This window comes from Colobus angolensis, unplaced genomic scaffold (genome assembly GCF_000951035.1).
Source record: "Colobus angolensis palliatus isolate OR3802 unplaced genomic scaffold, Cang.pa_1.0 Scaffold75, whole genome shotgun sequence".
In the NCBI taxonomy this organism is placed as follows: domain Eukaryota; kingdom Metazoa; phylum Chordata; class Mammalia; order Primates; family Cercopithecidae; genus Colobus; species Colobus angolensis.
The window spans coordinates 2,470,839-2,495,565 of record NW_012121265.1 but is presented as its reverse complement, the minus strand read 5'-3'; the positions used below and the strand labels follow the sequence as shown (position 1 = coordinate 2,495,565).

The 24,727-nt window shown below is 48.7% G+C and overlaps 2 protein-coding genes across 3 annotated transcripts in view; both read right to left on the bottom strand.

Moving 5' to 3' along the window:
- Nucleotides 1-310: 310 nt before the first annotated feature.
- On the bottom strand, nt 311-6,593 carry LOC105501773 (chromosome unknown open reading frame, human C10orf82). Its single transcript, XM_011927817.1, has 5 exons — nt 6,529-6,593; nt 4,862-4,927; nt 2,261-2,479; nt 1,355-1,541; nt 311-783 (listed from the first exon to the last, which is right to left on the bottom strand). Exons 2-5 carry the CDS (start codon nt 4,914-4,916, stop codon nt 780-782), a joined length of 465 nt encoding a protein of 154 aa, XP_011783207.1. The 5' UTR covers nt 4,917-4,927; nt 6,529-6,593; the 3' UTR covers nt 311-779.
- A 1,223-nt stretch (nt 6,594-7,816) lies between these two features.
- Nucleotides 7,817-24,727, bottom strand: part of HSPA12A (heat shock 70kDa protein 12A) — a 182,054-nt gene continuing 165,143 nt past the window's right edge. For both annotated transcript variants that reach the window (XM_011927809.1, XM_011927808.1), the window contains 6 exons: nt 22,716-22,887; nt 18,645-18,731; nt 18,010-18,114; nt 16,366-16,624; nt 13,001-13,104; nt 7,817-12,023 (listed from right to left, as the gene is read on the bottom strand). In XM_011927809.1, coding sequence (XP_011783199.1) covers nt 11,386-12,023; nt 13,001-13,104; nt 16,366-16,624; nt 18,010-18,114; nt 18,645-18,731; nt 22,716-22,887 — 1,365 coding nt within the window. In that variant the 3' untranslated portion in view covers nt 7,817-11,385. The remainder of the gene's footprint in view (nt 12,024-13,000; nt 13,105-16,365; nt 16,625-18,009; nt 18,115-18,644; nt 18,732-22,715; nt 22,888-24,727) is intronic.

Below are 24,727 nucleotides of genomic sequence, written 5' to 3'. Positions count from 1 at the left end.
AATTTCTGTTGTCTTCAGCCACTCAGTTGGTGGGACTTTGTGGAGGCAGCTCTATCACACCAATATAGCTGGTATCTGCCAACTGGATATCCCCTTCTGGGGACCGGGATTCTGGAAAACCAGGGCTGGGGTGGGCATGGTGTCTGTGTCGCTGTCAGTAACATGCCAGGACCCAGAGATTGTTTGGTTAGAGGGTTGGGCTAGGTCTTCAGTGAAGATCCTGGCCTGGCTGCAGTGTTACCTCGGGGGTTAGGAACCCTAGCTCACGGTCAACATAACCTGGAGAAAACCCGCACAAGAAACTTCAGCATGCGGGAAGCAGCCTCTTTATTCCCACATGACAAAATAAAAAGGTCTATCATTAATGACATGTGACTGTCAACCACTCAGGATGCAGGCGGCAGTTAAAAAATTCTTGTTATTAAATTTCTTTATTGCTCATTGGACATGATTCCAACACGAGAACGGCAGGTTTCGGAAGCCCCACTTAAAGTTCACCTCTGCCTGGGAGACGCTGCGCTTCTAGCCTTCTGCATACTTTGCGGAGGACAGTGGCTCTAGGTAAATCTTCCCACTGCATGGTATACTTGGCCTCTGAGCACAGCCACATGTCAATGGAGTTCTGGGGTCCTCTCTCAGGGGCCTTCCAAGGGCAGGGCAGCTTCCATCTAGGAGAGAAACCATCCGTGTGAGTTGAAGGCACCTGGCCCAGCTAAGCCGAAAAGCCACTGCACACATTTCATCCCCTACAGTAGTAGGAAGGAAAGAGACAGCCCTCCTCACCTGGAATAGAAAAATAGGGATATTTTGGCAGCAGCTCTTCATGCTGCAAAACTTTTGGAGAAGAAGCAGAAGTTTTTGTGGAGCTAACTCCGTATGTTCTAAAACAAGAACAGAAGTCACGAAGTTATGGACCTTTCATTCAGGATAGAATAAGAATAAATATAAATACAATATATAAGAGTAAATATATGAACATGGTATGTTTATTTCCTTACGATTTATTCTAAAGGCAAAGATCATCCTCCTCATTTTGCAGAAGAGAAAACTGAGTAGCCTTGGGCCGTAAGCCACTGCCAGGATGGTAGCCCTGCTGGTTTTTACTCCCAGCCCCTCCCTGCAAACCAGCAAAGACCACAGGTAGAGCTGCTGGAGAATGCTGAGCACAGGTCAGGAGCAGGGGGCAGCTGCCTACTGGGGAAGCCCTGAAACTACAAATGAGGCACCTTTTCTAAGACAAATCACACACAAATCGTCCTAGTGCTGGGATGGGGACATCTGGTAAACCCCTGCCCTGTGTTTGCATTTCTCCCTTTGATCTTGTGCCTGGGGTGCCGACCCAAACCAGACTCACTCTTCATATGGTTTCAGATGTGCTTTCTTGGCCCTCTCTGTGATGTCCAGGAAGTCCTTGTAGCAGTTTTTGGCCATGACAGTATATCTCGTGCCACAGCCAAATTCAGTGACCCTGGCTCTCGGCAGGTAGCCTGCCCAGCCAGGGATTGGAGGCTCCTGGAGAGGTTTCTTTACATATTTGCATTCTGTAAAAAGACACCATGGCACAGAGAAAGCAACTAAAAAATGTTATCCACTGATCCAGAAGCTGAGGCCTGAAAACTTGTGACTTGCCTAGGGTCTCCTAGTTCTCAGACCAGCACCCTCTTCCGTAACCAGGACTGTGCTCTGTCCCCTAGAAATGTTTGTTTCTGGTCAGGCACTGTGACTCATGCCTGTAATCCCAGCACTTTGGGAGGCTGAGGTGGGCAGATCACCTGAGGTCAGGAGTTTGAGACCACCCTCGGCAACATGGTGAAACCCTGTCTCTACTAAAAATACAAAAAGTAGCCAGGCATGGTGGCATGCACCTGTAGTCCCAGCTACTTGGGAGGCTGAGGTGGCAGAATCGCTTGAACCTGGGAGGCAGAGGTTGCAGTGAGCTGAGATCACATCACTCCAGCCTGGGCAACAGAGTGAGACTCCGTCAGAAAGAAAGAAGAGAAGAGAAGAGAAGAGAAAAGAAGGAAAGGAAAGAAAGGAAGAAAGAAAGGAAAGAAAGAAAAGAAAAGAAAAGAAAAAAGAAAAGAGAAAAGAAAAGAAATGTATCTTTCTCATTTTAAGTAATGGAGCCTTTGCGTTTGGCACTGACCCCTGGGATTTGGAACTGTGTGGGATTCTGGGTACTCTGGGGCAGCTCAGCTGGCCTATGAGAATCTGCATGGGTGACCAGGGGTGAGGGGAAATGGTTTCAGGACACTGCTACCCAGGAGCAAGGGGTGGTGCTGCTGATTGTACTGGTGCAGGGCCCGCAGGACCGTCTCCTCGGAGTTGACAGGCTTCAGTTTCGGGGCAGTGGCCACTGCGCAGCAAAATTCCTGCAGCTGGTCTTTATAGCGCTGTGTTTTCTCCTGGAAGGTTTTCACACAGTGGTTCATGTCATCCTCCCTGGACGTTCCTTGGCAGCTGAGGAATGGTACGAAGCCTGCAAGAGCCGAATGGAATCACGGCCTTCAGCAAGACTGGCCAGCAAGGAATTCAGAGCCTGCCTAAACTCCCCAGCATTTCAGCCCACCCTTTGGCATTTCTTCCTCAGCCAACAACACTACATTTTTCCAAAGGCCATTAATACAAACAGTGCTGTTGTTTTCCACTGTGACTGCGCCCTCCCAAGGTCACAAAAAATGACCTTGGAGCTGGGGAGGGAAGGCCCATTTCAACAAAGGCAGTGACAGTAATACTCTTTGAATAGCAAAGCCCCTGATGTCAGCCTGATGGAAAATGGGGAAAGCATTTAATGGGCCAAAATGATAGTCTAAGGAGTAATTGAAATTATTCATCTTTTTAGAGAGAGAAAGCTTATTTTCCTCGACATTTCCCAAATGCAATTTGGGATCTTTCTTGCCGGACCATCAGGAAATTGCAGGCTTATTAAGAGCAGAGCCCTATTACACAAAAAGGTAAATTCATTATCTGCAAGACCCACTCCTAGCACAATTTTTCACCATTTCCCACCAAGTAACATATAATCATTACAATTAGTATGGGTAAAACACAACTATTTACTGAAACTGGAGGCTGAATCCTAAGTACTATAACATTGTCACAATAAAACCATTTTTTTTGCAGAACAAATGAGAAAAACTGGTTAAGAACTTGGTTTTAAACTGCAAAATAAATAAATAAATCTCTCTCCTTATGGAAGCCCAACATTTTTGCCATGGTCTCCAGGAAAACAAAACCTGACGTGGGAGTTGAAAGTAGCAATCCTCACCCCCTGAGCCCTGCAATAACCCCCTCTGGAAGAATCTAATTACTAATCTTGACAGTGTTGGAAGCCTTCCACACATCGCCCAGTCTCCCCAACCCTTGGACGATTAAAAGATATCCTAATATTAGGAAGACCCTAGGGGCCTTGCCACAGTGGTTTCCCTGCCATCAGGGCCTACTTTGATCTGCCTAGGTTTTATATTAGTGCATATACGCAAGCACATAAGCATACAAGCTACCTTTATCGAGTCTCGCTAAGGACCAAGACATTTAAAATAGGTTATGTATGCTGGCTCCTTTAATCCTCACAACAATCTTATGGTATCCCATGTAGTGGATTGAACTGTATCCTCCAAATAGATATATCCAAGTCCTAACCCCTGGTACCTGTGAATGTGCTATTATCTACAAATAGGGACTTCTCAGATGTAATTAAGGGTCTAGAAATGAGATCATTCCAGCTTTAGGGTGGGTCCTAAATCCAATGACTGATGTCCTTACAGCTGAAAGAAGAGGGAGACTTGAGACACAAGGGGAAATGCCATGTGAGGATGAAGTGACTGGAGAGATGCTGCCACAAGCCAAGAACATTGGGGCCACCAGAAGCTGGAAGAAGCAAAGGTGGGATCCTTCTCTAGTGCCTTCAGAAAGAGCATGGCCCTGTGGGCACCTCGAATTCAAACATTTGGCCTCAGAACTGTGAGGGAATGCATTTCCATTGCTTTAAACCACCTAGTTTGTGGGAATTTGTTGCAGTGGTCCTAGAAAACTAATACATCCATTTTATAGAATGTTGTACTTACCACAGAGAGGCAAGTTATTTACAGTCTCATCGACGGTGGCCAAACAGAGATTCGAACCTCAGCTTGTCAGAACCGAAAGCCCATTCTCAACTAGCCGTTAGGACCAGGGTGAGGCTGGGCAACCTTGGAATATCCCCCTAGCACCACTCCTCCTGAGAACGGCTGTATGGGAGAGCCAAGGGTCTGTGGGGACCACTGGATTTGTCACCCACAGGGATATGACTTAGTAAGTTCTCAGTAGCCCAGAAGCCTGAGGAGGAATAGCCTCTAGGTAGGGCAACCAATTGTCCTGGTTTGCCAAGGACTGAGGAGTTTCCCAAATGCAAGATTTTCAGTGTTAAGGAAAGTCCCAGGCAGTCCCAGGACAAAGGCAGTTCCAGGTAGACCAGGGCTGTTGGTCAGCCTTCCTTTAGGGGATGCAGGAAAGGATGGGAGCACAAGGATAACCTTTGTGGAGGACTTGAGAAAACTTGGGGAGGACAGGGCCTCTACTTATTCGTGTGTCTATCCTCATCACATTGTGTCTATCCTGGTCCAGATTCTTTCAACAGGCTTTAAGTCCTTCCTCTGCATACCAGGCCATGTTCTGGGACATGTGGTCTAAGTTCTGCCTCTCAGAACCCAGCCATCAGCCATTTTCAGTGATGAAATGCTCTGAATGCATGTCTCAAAAGCTAGAGCGCCTAGACTGGTCCAGTTGGCTGCACAGACACAGACAGCGGGTCAAGGCAGGGACAGAGACCAGGACACGGGTTCCCCTGCCGGGCACAGCTGTAGGGCACATCCACACTTACCGCTGTAGCCTGGTGTGATTGGCAGGTTTCTCATGAAAGTCTTAGAAGGCTCCATGATTTCGCTCTCTGTTAGTGGAGGGAAGAGGGAATGAAATGATCTCATCAAAAGTCACTACCTTAAGGAATTACTATTGAGTGTGCACAAGCTCTTGGAAGTAGAATGACTGCCAGGGGCTGGGCCTGAGAGGCAGCACTACCATCTTACCCAAAGCCAGTGACATAGCTGGCTTCAGTCATAAACCAATGACCTATTACCAAGGGCCCGTCACCTTTTCTGTTAACTTGGATAACAGTCTGTAGATCACACCTACCAGTGTCTCCTCTCCCTGGAAGCACCCACCCCTCCATCCAACCTCCAGCCATCCAATAATTGTGAACTAGACTCATACTATGGCTGTGAAACATGATAGAGGCTGGGAATGCAATGCTGAGCAAGCCCAGAAGCTCCTGTGTGAGGTTCATGAACCTCAGGGGAGGCGAGAGATGAGGCCTGCACACCCCGGGACCCCCTTCTTGATCCAGGTGAAATCAGGTTGCAGTGGTGATGTTTGCCAGCCCCCACCATCACCCCTGGAACATCTGACAATGTCCAGAGGCATAGTTGGCTGTCAGAAGTGGGGGATGGGATGCTACTGAACATCCTGCAATGCACAGGAGCCTCCCCGCATCCTCCAGCGCGCGTGCACACACACACACACACACACACACACGTACGCACAACAAGGGAGAAGAAGTTCTGGCTTGAAGGAATCGGGAAGTCCCAAAAGGCAGACATGGAGTCCAAGGAGGGTAAGCAGAGGCCACCCTCTGCTTCAGCAGGCTCCACTGAAACATCACTTTATGTGAATGCTGTTTCTGCAATAAGACACCTTCCCTCTTTGGGCATCGCTGGTCATTCCCCCCAAGTGGGCTGAGGCCTTGCCAAGTCCTGCCTGCTGAGCCAGTTCATCTCTTTAAAGCAATGCCCCTGAGGCTGGAAGAAGAGGATTCAGCGTAGAGGGGAGGGCCACAGTCATGGCTTAGTCAGCAATGATGGGGATTGTTAAGACAGTTCAGCCCCTGCCAGGCTGACAGCAGTGAGGACTGTGCCATGTCTAGGCCGGTCTAACCCCTGGCATCACGTACCTGGCTCCTGGGAGGAAGCACTGAGCCTGGAGTCAGACAGACCTGGCTGTGAGACCATGTCCCACCCATACTGACCAGCTGCTTACTTTTCTGAAAGCTTTCCACGCTTGTTTAGTCCTCTCAACAGCTCCATGATATAAATGCTATATTATACCCATTTCCCGATTTAAAAAGGCAACAGACAGGGAACACGGGCTATGCCCATGCAGTTGCAGCAGAACCGCATTCTCCTTTAATCCCCACAGCTTCCCTAAGAATGAGTTCCTGTTGGAACCTCCATTTTATAAATGAGAAAAATAAGGCACAGAGAGGTGAGGTAACTGTTTCAGGGTTCCAGAGTGAAAGGGGATGTGAACAGATGACCTCTGAACTCTCAGGGACAGGATATGTTGCCCAAAAGCTGGGGTAAAAGCCTACCCGGAGGTGGGCAGGGAGGAGGGTGGGGAGAGAGGCGATGTCCTGAGAAAGGGGGCTAGGAGGGAGTAGAAAGTACCAGCAGGACCCCTCCTACCACCTTCTTCCAATCCCACCCCAGCGCTCACCTGGGCGGGGCTGGCTGTATCCGGTGCCCACCTGGCCTCTGCCGGGCCGCCGAAGACCCCCGCCTTCCACCAGGCCTTTGTGCGCTCACCCCGGGGAGCACAAAGACCCCACCGCCGCCAGCCTGCCCCTCCCCCACTCTCCCCGGGGTCCCACCTGGAAGGTGGGTGAACTGAGTGAATCTGGGGCGCTTCCCCCAGCGCCCGGCAGAGCCCGCCCCACCGGTGTAAAGTCGGGCATCTGGGCAGCAAACATCTGGCCTCGGAGCTGTCCTCCGCGCCTTGGCTGCCCCAGGTATGCAGAGGGCTCTAGGTCAAAGCGGGCGTTTTTGCGGGTAGAGACACCGCGGCGGCTGGGCCTGCTGGTCCGGCTGGGGAAGCGGGTGGGCGGGAACAGGGGGCGGGGCCGGCAGCGGACGGGAGGAGGCGAGGCCTGGGGGCCCTGGCGCCTCCAATACAGAAGCTTCCTGGGCCTGGCAGCCCCTCCCTCACTGTCTCTTGTTAGGTGTATTTTCAGGTGGCCGGGACAGGTGAAGGCGGAGAAGAGTGGCTGTGCACCTGGGGAAGGTGAGTCATCCTTCTTTCTAATCACCCTTGGTGGGGCACCCAGACTTCCTCTCATTGGATTGAAACCTACCAAGATGTCCGCCCTATGAACCAGATTTTGTGGGGGCGGGCACGCGCTGGCTGCTCCCTTTACAGAAAACGACGCTGAAGCTGCGCTACTTCCAGGACACGCTTGTTTGCTGCACCTCCAGGCCTTCCCTATCTCTACTAAGTAGTCTAAAAATTGAATTGCAAATGAAGGCTGGTGGAGCCTACCACCATTTATACCTCTCTTTTATCACCCCATTTAGAAATACCTCGGGCCATCAGGAAGCTTTCAGAGCCAACTCTGGAGGGTGACTCAGATGTAGGCTCTGGACACAGCCAGTTTCACGTGAAGGCTGGGATGCCCAGGGGCAAGAGCCCGGCCAGGCCTTCTGCATGTTTTAGTGACTTTCACTGGGGTGCAGTGGCATTGGCAGTGGTCACTCTGCTTACCTGCCCTCCTTCTGGCTAGATCCCTTTCTTCTAGAGAAAACGGGCTCTGTGCATATCGATGGGGCCTTGGTTCCCAGCAAACAGAGGACCTAGTCTTGTTCGAATAACTTAATAAAACGTATAGCACCTGGAAAAAACTGCAACTCTCTCTCCACCACCTGAGATGGGGCAGAGAGGGAGGTCAGTACTGATGTGTCCATCATGCAGTTTACAAACCCAGGATGGGGGAAAAACAATCTGGGCCACGTGAGATTCCGAGTTTTGCTTTATTAGGCATCGGTGAAGACAGGAGTTTGCAGACACAATCCTGTCTGGTGGTGAACTGCTGCAAAGTTCTGTGAAGTTTGAATTTATCTTGTAGTGAACGAGACCCCAGTAGCTGATATTTTAGAATACTGGTCCATATTTCAAGCAGATGAGAGGTGTGACATTATGGCCAACAACTTTTATACTAGCCATCCACTTAAGCCATTTCCCAGCATACATATGCAGCTTAATCACAGCTATACATTTCTACAACGTGAAATTCGATCTTTGACTAATAATGCGTTTTGACTCCTGTTTACATTGGTGCATGCGATTCTTTGCTACCCTGGCAATTAACCAGACCTGGACTCTAAAAGCTAAACTTGGTCTAAATAACATTCTAAGGGTAAGGCAGCCTCTATAATCTGGACTCAGCCATCATTTTGCAAAAACAGTTGTATGGTTCCTCCTGTTTCCCCTCCTGTCTGTAACCTGTCTGTTATTCAGCATTTATTCATGCCTGCTGTGCTCGGAAAGGGCAGTTACAAGGGAAAGCCTTGATGATTCCGCTTCCTAGAAAGGTGAATATCAGATAATATGTCGGGGACAACTGAGTAATGGGTCAAGACAACAGGCCTTGTAGATGCTTTCTAAGATTAGAAAAATGTGTTCAAGTGTACTTATCCAGTGCTCTTATTCTAGAATATTCCAGGGTAGGGAAGGAGGGATGGATTTGGGGGTTTTGTTTAAGGACTTTGACAACTGGGGCTGCAACTCTGTAGCCAAAAGATAAAATTATCATCCTCTCCATCACCTGTCTGCCAACACTGCAGATTTCTATCTGCTCATTTAAGAGAAACAGTACACAGGGAGATAGCGTTAATGCAAGGTGGGAAAGGCTTTACATTAGCCCAAAAAAGAGGGGCTTGGCCATGTTACTCACACTTACACTTAGCCAAGCAGAAAAGCTAGGCTTATGTACCACTTGGTTTCTTTCTTTGACCCTAGCATCCTGAAAACATTACACACAGTGGACCACGCTTTGCCCTCAGAGTGACTGCTCTGTCCTGGAAGGAGAGGTCAATGACCCCTGAGGACGCAAAGCGTTTCTTAGTTTGTTCTGTGCAGTCACATTGCTTCCAGACCCAGAACATTCAGCTCTTAAAGTCTGCACAGGAGAACTGATAGAATCTGCTCCTTTCGATGGAATCTGTGACTCTTTGGGAAGGATGTGCATGGAGAAGGGTCTGATGAGGCCCCTGATCCAGGCGGTCCATGTGTGTTCAGTGTGTTCTGACCCTAGGCACCTCTGTCTATTGCTCAGTCTTGCGTACATAGTCCCTAGCTTGGCATCAGCACAAACTGATGCTTAGCACAATTAAGAAATCAAACTGTGGAAAATTAAGGACAGTAACAAAAGTATCATCAACAAAAATCAAGGATCATTTTCCTTTTTGAAACAAGAAAAGCGCATCATAGAAACAAAGATTCTGTACAATATTATAACATTATATGTACATAAAATTATATTACTCATAACTGCGTTGAAAAGTCTTATTTGTAGAATATGGCTGGCAACAAAGAAAGACCCATACCATTTAGCGTTTGAAGCAGGGCAGGTAGCAAGAGAACACTAGCAAAGACACCTTTGTGCCTGGATACACAATCCCACTACTAAGTTATGTGACTAACCAGCACTCTCTAGTTCTGTGGTTTGTTTGTGTTTCACATTCTAGTAGGGAGTTCTGCAGCAGGCGATGTGAAAAAGAAGACATGGTCAAATGAAATGTGAAATGCTGTTTAAAATCTGCATATTGGCTATGATAATAGGTTTGTGAATCCAAGTTGCATTGGAAGTTTGCTCATTCTCCATTCATTATGCATGCCTCCAGTGATTTAATGAATTTCAGCAGGTGGAAAAAACAGCTTTGAACAGATCAGATGGGCTGTGAGTCAGATTCTTGATTCTTTTTCCTCATTTGGCTCCTGAATATTGCAGAAAACTGGTTTTGTATGGTGGGGAAGGAGAGAGTAAAGACCCTCCAATTGGTTCCTCAGTCAGCTCTGTTCTTGGTGTCCCTTTCTTGCAATTTTTTTCCCCTCCCTTGGCCCTTCCTGTGAGGGTTAAAAGTACCATCTCCAAGCCAGGTGGAGCCCCAATCCCATTGACTAAGAGGGCAAGGTATGGGGTCACCTTCATGTGTAAGCACTCTTCCTAAGGGAGCCCAAAGGGAACACCTGCAGAGTGCAAGCTGTGGTCTGTGTGTGAACTTTCACAAAATCTCAAGTTAGTATTTCTCGAATTTCAGTTGAACCATGATGCAGTCTACACTACAAATGCAGATTCTGGTGCAGTTGGCCTCAGTTAAAAAGGGCCCAGATCCAGGAACCCGTTTTGAACACGCACCCAGGCAATTCTGATGCAGGCAAGCCACAGGCCTGCTGTGAAAAAAAAAAAAACTGACTTAATCCATCAAGTATAGATCTACAAATTATTTTTAGAGAGACTTGAAAAACTGAAGGTTTTAATGAAACATTGCATAGCACAGATTCTCTTCCCAAATTTCACCCATGTATTCCTTTCAAAATGTGGGACTCAATGGCCAAAACTCTTAGGGAGATGAAGGTGAGTGGGAAGGCGGGGTTAATTTAAAATCTGTCTGCTTTTCAAGGTGAGGGGCTCTCCTGGATGCCTGGGCTTGGTGATGCAAACAAGACCAATGGCAACTTCATTTTCTTACCCAGAATTCCTACTAGGGTTCACCAGAATTACTTATGAACTCAGAAATCAGGGCTGGGCATGCTGGGAATTTATATCACAGCATATAATTTGGGACACGTCAGTAACTCTTTACTATCTATTTCCATCATGGCAAGTTTTCACCTGCTAAGAATGTGAGGTATCAGCTCTCCTACTCGCAAAAGTCCTGGTGGATTACCCAAGGCTACGGTTATTCTTCCCCGAACCTCCTTGCTATTTAAATTATATGAGAACCTAAAACAGTGCCCAGTGTAGGCAGCCTTCTACCACCAGCTAAAAACATTCCCAGTTCCCACTGAATCACCACTTTTAATCACATGATGATGAAAAGAAATTAACTGCAGATGGGTGGCATTTTATATTTACTGCCATCCAAAAAATTTAAAAAGAAAAGTCTCAGATGAAGATCTCCTGGTTCAAAGATCTCATTTTAAATCTAGAAAGACAGCAATAGGGCATCCTAAATTCTACTTAACGGAGATCTGTTCAAAGCAGCGCAACCACTGCTGCAGCAATGTACTGATTCCCTTCTCCGTGGCCCTTTCACCACTTTTGTACCTATGAAACTAGCTGTTCCTCCAGGATCCTTTAATTTTCTATGCCTAAACTTTAATCTTAATTTCTGTTTTTCTGACTCCAGTGTGCCCTCAAAAGTCACTAATTATTTCCAGCCCTGATTGTTCTCATCTTCCCTGCTGAAATTCACATGGGCAATGGCGAGGGTCAAGGTTAGGGAAAGAACAGTCAAGGTTGAGGTCAGCAGATGCAGATAAGTTGAGTCCCAGGGGGCAGACAGCGGGGCGGGAGGGTTAGTAATTTAAGAAGTCGATCCCAACTTTGACACTCTTCGAAGTGGCTATATCAATGGCTGTGGCTTTGATCTCGGTGTCCCCAAACTGCATAAGGGTCTGGATCTCCCTCCGGGCGGGCACTGCGGTGCCACTGGTCCCTGTGAGATCCAGGCGAAGTGTGCCACACTTCTTCACCCCGGGATCAGTGATGAAGCTGACGTTGTCATGCTCAGAGCTGTAGATGTTGATGACAATGACCAGCTGGGAGGGCTTGGCCGGGGTGTAGCTACGCTTGACCAGCTCACCCAGGGCCACAGACTGGTCGGCAGAGATGAACTTGTCAAAGACGTCGGTGCACCACCGAGTGCCATCCTTCACCAGCAGCTTCTCGGGTGGGTGCTTGCCCTCCACGTAGCGGTTCAACACGCCCACCCCATAGGTGAGCGGCGACCGGCGAACCTTGATGACCGTGGGGTCCAGACCAAAGAGGACGGCGCCCTTGAGGATGGTGAGGCCCACGTCCTGGGGAATGATGATCCGGCACTGGTCCCCGAAGGCAGCCTGCACCGCCTGCTGCAGGAGGGGCGCCTCGGCAAAGCCGCCCACCAGAAAGAGGAACTTGACGGTGGACACCTCGGGCTTCTGAAACAGGTCCCCTGGAAGGAAAGAGGCAGGGAGAATGTCCTGTCACCAAAAGCCAGCAAGGAAGGGGGAACTAGGCTGCCTGCATCTGTGGGGAATGGACAAGACCACTTGCGCCAATGGGAGGGCAGCCTTATTCTGAGCTCCTTGAACAGAATCTTTGCAGAACTGGTCTTTTAAAGAAAGGGAGTTTGCACACCAATATGTTACGGAATAAAAGCCAGAGCTGCTGCTAAGTAGAAATGCATTTTAACAGATACATGGTGATAAGTTTAAGTAGAATTTGGTTTGCATAAATGAATACTCCTAAAGCTCTCCAAACGGTGGTTCTGTTGGGTAAGTCAAGGCAGGCTGTTATAAATAGAATTCTCTGATTTTCATAAAAATCCCATCCCACTCCTAGAGAGTCTCATTTGGTAGGTGAGGGATGGGATACTGAACAAGGTCCCCGGTGAGTCTGCTATGTGTCCGTGGGTACTGCCACCAATGTAGCAGGATAATGACATGACCAGATTCCATTTGCCATCCTGCAGAACTTCCTTTGGTTCACACAACAGTTCCTTCTTCCCTAGCAGGGTGAGGATGTCTAACATGTCCCAGTAAAGCAAAGAATATGCATTTCCTAGGGCCTGCTACTCTCAGGTAACATTGCCTCAGAGCTTCCAGCCCTCTGATCTTTTTCGTTGTTTTAAAAGTTTTGTTTGTTTATTTAATTCTTCCTCTTTGTCATTACCAGCTTTCTGACTTTTGAGGCCAAATGGAAAGCCTGGATGCTCTCAGCAGCTTTGCAGTACAAGGAGAGGGATCCAGAGGTTGCCCAGCAACCTCTCCCATACATGGCCAAGCCCTGCCCAGTCCTGTGGGGCCCTTGCCTGTGGCTCCCAGATCCAGGCCAACCTGACTCCACAGGCACCAGCTGGTGATGCTGGAAAAGTCCGTCCCCTTTCTCAGTTCTGCCTTGCCGAGTGGCCGAGCCCTGGCTGATACTCACGGAGATGCTCAATGATGCTGTCGATGGTCGGCTTAAAAAGGGCATTCATGGCATCTGGACTCATCCGCAGCATCCCCTGCGAGGACCACTTCACAAAATCCACACTGCAGGAGCATAGCATGGAGAAGAGCAGGCAGTGAGGGTCTACATGATACCCAGGCTTATCTGCATAGACACATGCCCTGGCAGAACATCTGCCACACTTAGCAGGCAGAAAGGGAGTTGAAAATCAAAAGCACCTTTGGAAACCCTAAACTGCCAGGACCTGGACCCTTAGAAGCTCAAAAGCTAAGACGTAATCTCTTCTCTGTATCTTAAGTTTGCTGTGACCGACCTTCCCCTGCGATAGTGGGGGCCAAAGTCTAGTGCAAAAGACAAGGAGATAAAGGGCTCACTGTCTCTTTTGCAGGATCACACTTTGAATCCAACAATATTTGGATTCAAGCACGTTAAAGGCTCTCTGGAGAGTTTATTGTACTGCTACTTACGGCTACAAATGTGTGTGCTCAGGTGCATGTCCTCAGCCCTCCAGGCACCTGTCAGGTGACAGAGTAAGCCTAATTATACTAGGTGGCCCTCACGGTCTCTGTCCAGAAGCAGCAGTGTGGAGCAGAGAGAGCCTTGGACAGGAATCCAGGATTGTGGGGCTCTGGCCTGGCCATCACCACTGCGGAGCTCTGGGACTTTGGGCAGATTAGACTCCATTTTCTCCAAGCCCTGTCTCCATGTCTGGAAGTCAAGGATAACTGCACTTGCCTTACCTCCTTCACAGGGGTTATTGTAAAGATGAAGTTAAATGCCATGTCTGTGAAAACACTCTGGAAACTTTCTGGCACTAAGCAAATGCCAGGGACTGTGTATTCCCAAACCCCGCCTGTTCTCAGAGGCCAAGCAAATGGCGCCTCTGTCCCTGACGCAAAGCACACACCAGCAGCTTCCCAGCCACACGTTCTAGATGCTGGATGGGAATCTAGAACGTGTTGGAAAGGAATCCTTTCCATGGCATAGGCCAAAGGACAATGCGGTATCGTATGGAATGACCCCATGGCTGGCTGTAGCCCGTTTCCTTAGTGGGAGGGTTGACAGGCCCCAGAACTGTCAACCTGTGCAGGTAGGTCTTGGGATTCCATACAGAGGACAAGTGCCCTCTGTGGGGGACCAACAGGGCAGAGAACATCAGCCCAGGAAGAGGGTCCAGACTGGCCCTGCTCCAAGGGCAAGAAGACCTGACATGAAATCTGCTTTGGTTTCCACTAAAAGGAACCAGGGCTTGGCCGATTCCAGGCCTGGGGTAGGGAATGTACAAGATGAGCCAAGAGTGTCTTCACATACAAGAAGGCAAAGACACTGTCGACCACCACAGATGTCGTGTCAAAGGGACTCAGAGCCAATGTGAGGAGGCTCCTACTGGCCGAGATGGGACAGTTTGGGTGTCAGTAAGGATGGAACTGTCATGGTTTAAAATACATTAAATCCTTACATTCTTTTTTTTATTTTTTGAGACGGAGTCTCGCTCTGTCACCCAGGCTGGAGTGCAGTGGCCGGATCTCAGCTCACTGCAAGCTCCGCCTCCCGGGCTTATGCCATTCTCCTGCCTCAGCCTCCCGAGTAGCTGGGACTACAGGCACCCGCCACCTCACCCGGCTAGTTTTTTGTTTTTTGTAGTAGAGACGGGGTTTCACCGTGTTAGCCAGGATGGTCTCGATCTCCTGACCTCGTGATCCGCCCGTCTCGGCCTCCCAAAGTGCTGGGATTACAGGCTTGAGCCACCGCGCCCAGCCTAAATCCTTAAATTCTTAATACTCCCCTCATACCCTCACAGGAGGAAAAATTCATTAGACACTTTGGTGGATACTAGGAAATTGATTCTTTTTTTTTTTTTTTTAACTCATAAATGGAGGTTGAAAAGCAACCCATTTATCCTGTCTTCCCTAAGTAAGCTGCAGTTCAGGGCAACCAAACCACTGAGGAGCCAAGTTTCTCTCTCTGGGAGTATTCTAGCAAAATAAATGAGAAGGAGTGATGGACCAAGATGGTGGCCACGTGGCTGCCCCTAATGCATTAGTGAACCAGACAATAGTCATCAATGGCTGCTAACATCACAAAAGGAGAGATGGGCAGACACTTCGTGTCCCCTGATGGGAGGCAATAGGAGGAATCACCACCCATCAGGCAGATATGCCAAAGATTCAAACTTGAATCTGATTAAACCTCTAAGTCAATCTGCCAACTTGCAAAAAGGAAAAAAAAAAAAAATAATAATAAGCCACAGGATAGAACTGCTGTGTAACACCATGGACACGAGATAAGCAAAGCCAAGATTATAGGAAACTCCAATCTAAGGACAAACTACTAGTTTTGTCATCTAATAAATTGTGAAGGAAAAACCAGGAGGGGAACCTATGTTAGTGGGACTCGAGGGGCGTATCAGATAGCTGCTATGTACAGCCCTCATTTGGATGTTGATACAGAGTAAAAAAAAAAATAGAAAAATGTTAATGTTAACTAGATATTTGATAATATTGAGGAATTACTGTTAAGTGTTATCATGGTATTGTGGTTGTGATTTAAAACTTGTCTCCTTTAGAGTACATACTGACATAGATGAAATGATAATCTCTCTAAGATCTGCTTTAAAATAATTGGATTGAGACTAGCCAGGAACTGACCAGTTGTTGAAGCTGGACGGTGGGGTATTTTACAGGGTAAATGTCTGACATGTTCCCTTACAAAAAGTTTATTAGAAAAAGGTAATTATGAAATGTGATAGGTAAATCCATCTGTAGTCATCATTTCATGATGGATAGTATATATATATTTAAAATGTTTAAGAATATTAGAAATCTATTATTTTTATCTATTTTTTAAAATTCAGCTTTAAACCATCTTCTACATTTTGCAACAAGCTGAGACACAAAATCAGTCAATGGACTCAGAGTGGCAAGAAACCTAGACTCCCACTGGATTAATTTCACAAATATTTATTGAGCACCTACTGCATACCATGTTCTCTGCTAGACACTGGGGATACAGCAGGGGCCCAAACTAAACTTTGCTGCTTTCATAGTTTCTCTGTCTTTAGCAAACACATAGATAATATTTGCCAGGTCCCAGGCATTGTTCTAAGCATCCAACATGTATGAATTCATTGCCTTCTCACAATCACCCATGGAATTATTATTATCCCTATTTTCCACGTGAAAAAAAAAAAAAAAAGCTGAGGGAAGAGAAGTTGAATCCCTTGCCCAAGGTCACAGAGCCGGTGTATAGGACTGGACCCCGAAGTCCACACTTCTTTCCTCTCTCCCGTCAGCACAATCCACCCACTAGAATATCCAGAGCCCGAGGTGATGAGCCCAACTCACTTGCTTTTCCGCAAGGCGTGCTCCACACTGTGCCCGCGGAACTTCTTGTAGTAGTCAATGAAGGAGAAGGGCAGGGTGATGTTCAGCGGGTTAGTTCTGTCTGGGGCGGCCGCCCTTTTGCGAGACTCAAACGCAATCATTAAGTCAACCCACGCTGCAGGGCGTTTGATTTTGAATTGTTCAATAAAATCCTCTCCAAATATTTTATACAGAAGTTTTTCGAATTCATAATCTACTCCTAAGGATCCATAGGGTCCGCCTGAGTTGAGAACAGAAAGGGAGGCTGTGGTGTTAAAAACCACTGGAAACCCAATCCAGACTCTGAGAAACACGCCCACCTGTTCATCTCTGACCCGCTTAGCAATGGGACTGCAGCTATAAGTGTTTACTTACACTTCAGAATCCTGCGCTGCTTCGCTTTCCATGCGAAAAAACTTTTCCCTACAGAAATCTCTTGTCAGCAATCTTTTATTATTTTATTTTTGTTTTTCCTTTTGTTTTTTGTTTTTTGTGAGACAGAGTTTTCGCCCTTGTTGCCCAGGCTGGAGTGCAGTGGCACAATCTTGGCTCACAGTAACCTCCGCCTCCTGGGTTGAAGCGATTCTCCTGCTTCAGCTCCTGAGTAGCTGGGATACAGGCCCACACCACCATGCCCGGCTAATTTTTGTATTTTTAGTAGAGACGGGATTTTGCCATGTCGGTCAGGCTGGTCTCAAACTCCTGATCTCAGGTGATCCACCTGGCTCGGCCTCTCAAAGTTCTGGGATTACAGGCATGAGCCACCACTCCCAGCCAACAATCTATTTTAAATCAATTACGTTTTTTTAAAAAAAATCAATACTTTTATCTAACTAAGATCATCATGGTATTCCAACCTGACATCCAAGGGTGGGGGGAGTAAAATCAGCAGGACTGGTCTTGTCCCTGTGTGATCCTCTAATTACTCATTATCCTTTCCCCTCCAGCCTCCCAAAAGGGAAACAGCATGTTCTTTGGTTTGGCAATCTTTTTTTGAGAGTCTCGCTCTGTCACCCAAGGTGGAGTGCAGTGGTGCAATCTCTGTTCACTGCAACCTCTGCCTCCTGGGTCCAAGCAATTCTCCTGCCTCAACCACCTGAGTAGCTGGGGCTACAGGTGTGCACCACCATGCCCAGCTAATTTTTGTATTTTTAGTTGAGATGGGTTTTCATCATGTTGGCCATGCTGGTCTCTAACTCCCGACCTCAAGTGATCTGCCCACTTGGCCTCCCAAAGTGCTGGGATTACAGGCGTGAGCCACCACACCTGGCCAGTGGTTTGGCAATCTTGATCCAAGACAAGGTGAGGCCTCCCTAGAAAGTTCACCTTAGCACAATCATGGGCAACATCAAGTTACCATCTCATCCTTTCAGAAACCAACGCCCTTGGCCAGGATCTGAAACAGGCTCACTTTAGGCCGAAACCCAAGTTGTGGTGGTTTGTGTTTTAAAGAATGTTTAATTGCATTTTGCTTTCCAATTTCAAGCAGACATTACTATCCTCCACCGCCTACGATCCCACATGTTAGTGGCATTCAAGAGAATAAAACAGTTATCTGAAACAAGTGAAAACAGAATTGCCTGGAAACGGCTCAGGTATAAGAAAATCAGCCCTGCAGGGGCTCACCTGTTGCTTTATACAGTTCCTTAAGGTGTCCCTCCGGTAGCCGGATCTGATGGACTGTCAGGTCTACGGTGCCACCGCCACTGTCCACAACCACATATTTGTCACCTGGCACAAAAACAGCCATCTTTTACACAGTTTGCTAACCCCATCTGAAACAAGCTGGTGGGTGGTAACTAGGTAGACCCAGCTAAGTGCCCTCAATACTTCTCATTAGCACAATGGTTTTGCTAATTGGCAGCTCCAGGAGTTAACCATGACTAAAGAGAATGCAATCTGCCCAGGACGACATTTAGGCATGGATGATGGCGAACCCAGGTGAGGGAATCTAAGATTCACACATTGCTGCATACCTGGCACGTACTTAGTGGGCAGTTTCCTGCCACGTGAACAGTGAGTGCCCTAAAATCATCTGCGTTTCACATAAGACTTACCCTGGAACTGATCAGTTCCAATCCCTACTTGGTTTTACAACATGCAAAATAACAGCTCCCAAAAGAGCTCTCCCTGCGTGAGTGGTCTTTAAAACCCACTGAGTTTGAACATTCTCCAAAAGTGCAAAAGGGACAAATGGGAATGGCTTTTTGCAAGCAGCACAGGAAAATCCAGCAAGAGCCAAGGACGGTGAAGGGCGCTACCTTCCTCCAGCTCGGACCAGACTTCGCCTATGACATTCTCCACCAAAAAGGTCCGACTCTGCCGATTACGCCGTAGGTGTTCCTTAGCTAGGGGCCGACAGAAAGAAAATGACGACGGGTAAGAAAGCATGAAAAAGCAGAGAGTCATCTGCAGTCAGTAGAGGCAACAGCATGAGGAGATTTAGGGATGGAACATTAGTGACATTTGACCAAAATAAGTCAATACGATGTCAGGAATCACAAAGCCAGTTCTTCCCAGAGAAAGCAATTTCCACCGGCCTTCCTCTATTCCTCGGCTTAGCCTGTGCCCAGCTGAAAAGCCTGCCCTGATGAGATTCTCACAACCACCCTTGGAATTAGGTGGAATTATTATCCTCATTTTCCACGTGAAAAAAAACTGAGGGACGAGAATGTGGTCAAATGTGACCCTACCCTGGTCACATTTTTTGGAGAATGGCTTAATGAAATCGCCTAGTTTCCTGGCTTTGCTGCCCCAGGGAGGAAGCTATCTGCCAAACAGCCTGCAGTGCATTCAGTTAAACAATTCCACATCAAGGAATTTTGTCTGATACAAGGAATTTGGGGTATGTTTTCCTAACATGGACCCTGGATAAATGGACTGGGGGGCCAGATCTGGACCCAGCTGAAGCCAATATGCATTGCGGCCACAAGGTGGCGCATCTGGGCCTGGCAAACCCCTGTGCTGCCTTTTCCATGAACACAGGGACGACCTCCGTTCCTGCTGTGGCTTGGGGTGCTGAGTGGCGGGGACGCCTGTGTGGCTGTGACAGGGCACAAATCATTGTCCCTATGTTCCGAGAAGGAAATCAGGTCAGGAGAGGTTAAGGGGCTTGCAGTTCCCACAATTCTTTTCTTGCAGTCTGAAATGAACCCTCAGACCTTAGGCCCTCGTGCCTTTGAGATTTAACAATTTACAGGGAAGGTGGAAAGAGCAGAATAATGGAATGTTTCGAGATGAGACGGGTGCTGTGAAAGGGCACCTGGGGGGCGGCAAGGCACCGCCAAGGTGGGAGTTTGGGCAAATCGACCCTCTGGGCTTCAGTTTCCTCGTCCATAAAATGGGGATATTAATAGTTGGCTTAAATTCCTCGTGGGCAGAACAAGGACTGAGTCTCCAATGTATCATCAGCCAGCACACAGTAGGTGATAATGAAGGCAACACGCCAAGTGTGAGACTCAGTACTCAGCAAATGATAACTGTGGGCGATGGAGGGCAGCCCCTGATGTTACAGGGGAAGGCTTCGCTGTCCATGGCTCTGCTGCCTCATCCCACAACCTCGCCCCCTCCCAATATTCTGTTGTTGTTTAGTCCCTAAGCTGGTGCTGCTGATTTTGAATTGTCCTAGAAACCCCTCTGCTGCTGGTTATCCAATAAAGCACCCTTGACCCTCTGGCCTCTTTCAGCAAAGAACACAGTGTTTACAAAACAACTTCTTCTCTGGAGATTAGAATTGCAAACACCAGGCCAGCTCCAAGTTCTTCTAAATCAGGGCCTGGTTTAGAGTGGAGAGGGAGGCATCCCCTGATTAAAGAGTTCCTGTGGGCCTGGGAGAGCTCCCCAAACTCGGGGCCTCTCTCCTGCTCCCAGCACGGGCTCCAGATGAGCCTGCTGCAGACTTTGTAATGGGCATTTGGTTTTCTTGTTTTCTTTTCTCTTTTTTTGAGACAGAGTCTTGCTCTGTCGCCCAGGCTGGATGGAGTGCAGTGGCACGATCTCGGCTCACTGCAGACTCCGCCTCCCGGGGTCACGCCATTCTCCTGCCTCAGTCCCTCGAGTAGCTGGGACTACAGGCGCCCGCCACCACGCCCGGCTAATTTTTTGCATTTTTACTACAGATGGGGTTTCACCATTCTAGCCAGGATGGTCTCCATCTCCTGACCTCGTGATCTGCCCGCTTCGGCTTCCCAAACTGCTGCGATTACAGGTGTAAGCCACTGTGCCCGGCTGGCATTTGGTTTTCTAAAGCCATCTAGATGGTTTAAAAAATGGCATTCATAAAATACAGCCAAGCGAGGCTAATACGACATGTACTGAGCTCTCAAAAATTAGCCAAGTTTTCAGGCAAATTAAGCCTCAGATTGTGAAAAATGTATCCTTTATTGATCCCATTCAATCCTTCATGAGTAAAATCATGCTGACAGCAAACCCTGCGATGCTGGGGCCGAGCACCAGCTCCATTTCTCCCCGTGGCACCCACTGGCCTTCAGTCACGGAGGAGCATCGAGGCATCTCAGGTACTCCTGGTTAAGTGCTCTGCCAGGCTCTCCCCAGACAGCACTCGTCTCCTGGGAGAGAGGTTCTCATTGTAAAGTGAGGCTGTCGCCAAACCCACTGCCTCACTGCCCTTCGGAGGGGCGGTGCCCGACAATTTGAGGATTTCAAAAACCAGGAAGACCCTCTGAGCACACAGAGAGAGCAAATTCCACAAGCCGCAGGACAGGGACACAGAGCAGTGTGGGGTAGATGTGATACATTAAGGGAAAGGAAACCAAAACTCTTAGGGAGGCAATCTTTCAAAAACAGATGTTCCCCCTAAAATGTGTTATACTCACAAAAAGTTAAAAACAGCTATTCTAGAATTAGCTACTGGTCGTGAATTTGTGTTTGTGAACAACATGAAGAATCAGCATGTAAGACATAAACTTAGTCTTTCCTCTTTTTTCCAGTGAAAACAATGAAGATTAAAATTTAAATAAACCTCTGAGTATTCAAAATGTGAATGCATTTGATTTAGTCAGCAATAAGGCTAGCCTCGGTGAGCCTTGAGGAGGCCGAGCATTGGTAGAAAGGGGCAAGTCAAGTCCTCAGATCTTAAAGGGAAGCTCTTTCCATTCATTCTGGGTAAATCAGATCTAAGGTGTGAGCACACCGCTCCTGGCGGGCTAGGGCAGCAGCCTGGTGACAAGGGAGTCTTTTGCCACTGCTTTGTGGCTGAGGTTCCCAGATTCCTAAATCTTGGGATTGAAATACAGACGGGGGGGCTCTGGGGCAGAGTTGCTTCTCTCAAGAGCAAGAGGGGAGGCCTGGAGGAGGCAGCCTGAGACCATCCAAGCAGGAATACACATGGGCTCAGGGTGAGCCTGGCCCGGTGCCTTGGGAAGTGCAGGGACAGGCCTTGGGTGTGGGGTCCAAAGAAAAGTTGGGAACAAGCTTGTGGCAGGAACAACTCAGCAACGGTCCTCACTGATGCCTTCTTCCCTCTCCTCCTCCCAGGCCTGGGGCCTTCCGGTGGGGGATGGGGGTGAGCATGGGTGACAGGTGGGTATCTGCCCTCAAAGCCCTCGTCTGGGAACACAGCTCAGAGCTGCAGTGCCCGGCGCCACCCCCACAGTGCTCCCACTTAGCGCCCATGCTCACATCGGTGCCTTGATCCTGACAGGGCATGTCTGCAAACCCTATAGCCCTCGACACACCCACAGAGCCCTGGATACCAGGGAACCAAGTTCCATGACCAAGGCCATGACCCACTTGCCTGCAGGTAATTATTAAAGAGAAAAAGCTTTTTAAAACCCCATCCTGAGTCTCCCTAAGGCAGTGCTCCTTCCCACAGCTAAGCGAGCATCACCTAGGTCAGGAAAGTCAGCTGGTTTCATCTGCATTTTAAACTCTTAGCGAAGACACATAATGAGCTCATCACACATGAAGCAGCCCAATGAGTGAGTCAGCAATAAATCAACAGTCTTAATGGAGAATTAATAACAGGCAATGGAATTAGATTAAGAATCTGTTAATACACAAGAAAGATTAAGAGCCTAGTACAATGCAAGGCCAAGAACTGCTCTCAGGCTACCCTCAGGTTCTTAGAGAGAAGCTCCCCGTCCCCAGGCACTTGGCGGGTGATGAACCAGGGTAACCATGCCTCCATTTATGGGGGTCCTCGGAGGGGCCAGGTAGGGGGGCTGAGCAGAGAGGTGCTTAAAGCCCACCTCCTCCTGGAGTATCCTGATTCTTCATTGACACTAAGTGCCTTTAAAATCATCAGAGGGAGAGAGACATCCAGGGCTTGGGAGGGAAGGAGAGCAGGAGGGGGAGAGAGAGAGCAGAGGTACCCTGTGTAAACCCAGCTCCTACTGTGTCACTGCCGCTGTACCCATTGACGGCTGCCTTGCTGCTCAGCTCAATCATCTGGTGTAGCCGCAGCTTTCGGCAGTAGATAGAGGCCGCCTCAGGCTCCAAGGCAATGATGAGCTGCTCCGAGTTCTCAGGCGAGACCAGGCCTGCCTGGAAGACAGAAACAGAGGCTGGGACCCAGGGCCCGCTGGGCCGGCCTGCTCACAAGACACCCATGCGTGGGCTGACATCCCTAAGGAGGGTGCATTCATGCTGTGCTTCTGTGGGACATTGTCTACACAGTCCTCTGCACAGTGTCATGTTGGGGTGCCACGGTACTGGGCCCCAGGCCAGATACCCAAACACCCCAGGGTGGCCAAAGAAAATGTACAGGCACCCTGGGGAAACGCCAGGAGCTCTGGCTGGGGGGCCTGCTTGGTTCACAGCTGAGCAGCACCACGGGGAGGGCAGGGGGAATACGGACTGTAGGATGCACACGGGCTTCCACGCTCCGGTGGTTGGAGGCACGGAGTTGCAGAGACCCCAAACTTTCCAAACCATCACAGGGTGGGAGGCGGGTGATCTGTTCTCAGCTGTAATATACCACACGGTCTGACCAAATCGGAGCAAACCCCTATGTTTGGTGGCCTCGGAAACAGACCATGGCTGGGCCTCAGCAACGCAAGCATTTGATTTTGCTATCTGGGTAACCGACCTGGTATCTCCAGAGCGCTAGGAGGGTTCCTGAGATTTGCCTACTGGGGGTGTCAGATGAGCAGTGGCTCCAGGCGGAAGGCCCTCCTGGAATCCCATATAGTCCCTCATTCTCTAGAGTGCGGTTGAGTCAGCAAGCAGGTATCTTATTCAAAGCCGCCACCCTTTGATAGTTTTATTATACACATATATCACATATGGTAATAAATATTCCTTTAATAATCTGATCGCCAAGTTCTCATCTATGGCTTCCATCTGCAGACATTTGGGGCCTTAGCCTGTAGTAGGCAGAAATGCTTCTGCTCTGTGACATCTGACCTGTCCCAGTCACCATTCCTGTGGGCCTTCAGAAGAGCCAGCCCAGGAGCCTGGGACAACCCTTCTGAGGATGCTCTGAGAAACAGCCTGGCTTGGCTGGGCCTCTAACCAGCTCCCTGGCACCTCTCATGGCCTTGAACTGCAGCAGGAGGCCCCACGTGCTTCTGGAAACCATTCAGGCACACGGGTGTCCTCGGTTGCCAGCCCAACTGACCACGGAAGCACACTTCATCCCTGCCACTGCCATGCTGCTGACTTTCTGCCATTTCTTAGGCATCTTGGGATGCTGCCTTCATACCATTCCTACTGGGAGGAAGGCCTCGAGTTCTATACCAGACCCCTGGGGTTTAGTGCATTCTTCTTGCACACCAGGTTCAGAAGGTCTCCTAATGTCACACACGCACAAATAACCTCTCACCAGGGGAAGCCAGTCTCATCATGGGTAGAGGGGCTTGGGAGGTCCAATTATTGGGCAAGGAGGGAAGGGGATTTTCAGGAATTAAGAATGCAAAGTGGCCAGGTGCGGTGGCTCACACCTGTACTCCCAGCACTTTGGGAGGCTGAGGCAGGCAGATCACCTGAGGTCAAGAGTTCGAGACCAGCCTGACCAATATGGTGAAATCTCGTCTCTACTAAAAATACACACACACAAAAATAGCTGGGCATGGTGGGGGTGGCACCTGTAATCCCGGCTACTCAGGAGGCTGAGGCAGGAGAATTGCTTGAACCCGGGAGGCGGAGGTTGCAGTGAGCTGAGATGGTGCCACTGCACCCCAGCCTGGGCAACAAGAGTGAAACTCCATTTCCAAAAAAAAAGAATGCAAAGGACCTTCAGGGCTATTTGTCAACTCCTTCACTTTATGTAGAAAGAGAAGGAGGGTTGCCCACTGTCCCAGTTTGCCCAGGATAGAGGGATTTCCTGGGATGTGAGACTTTCAGCGCTAAAACTGACACTACCAGCAGGCAGGTGACTGAACAT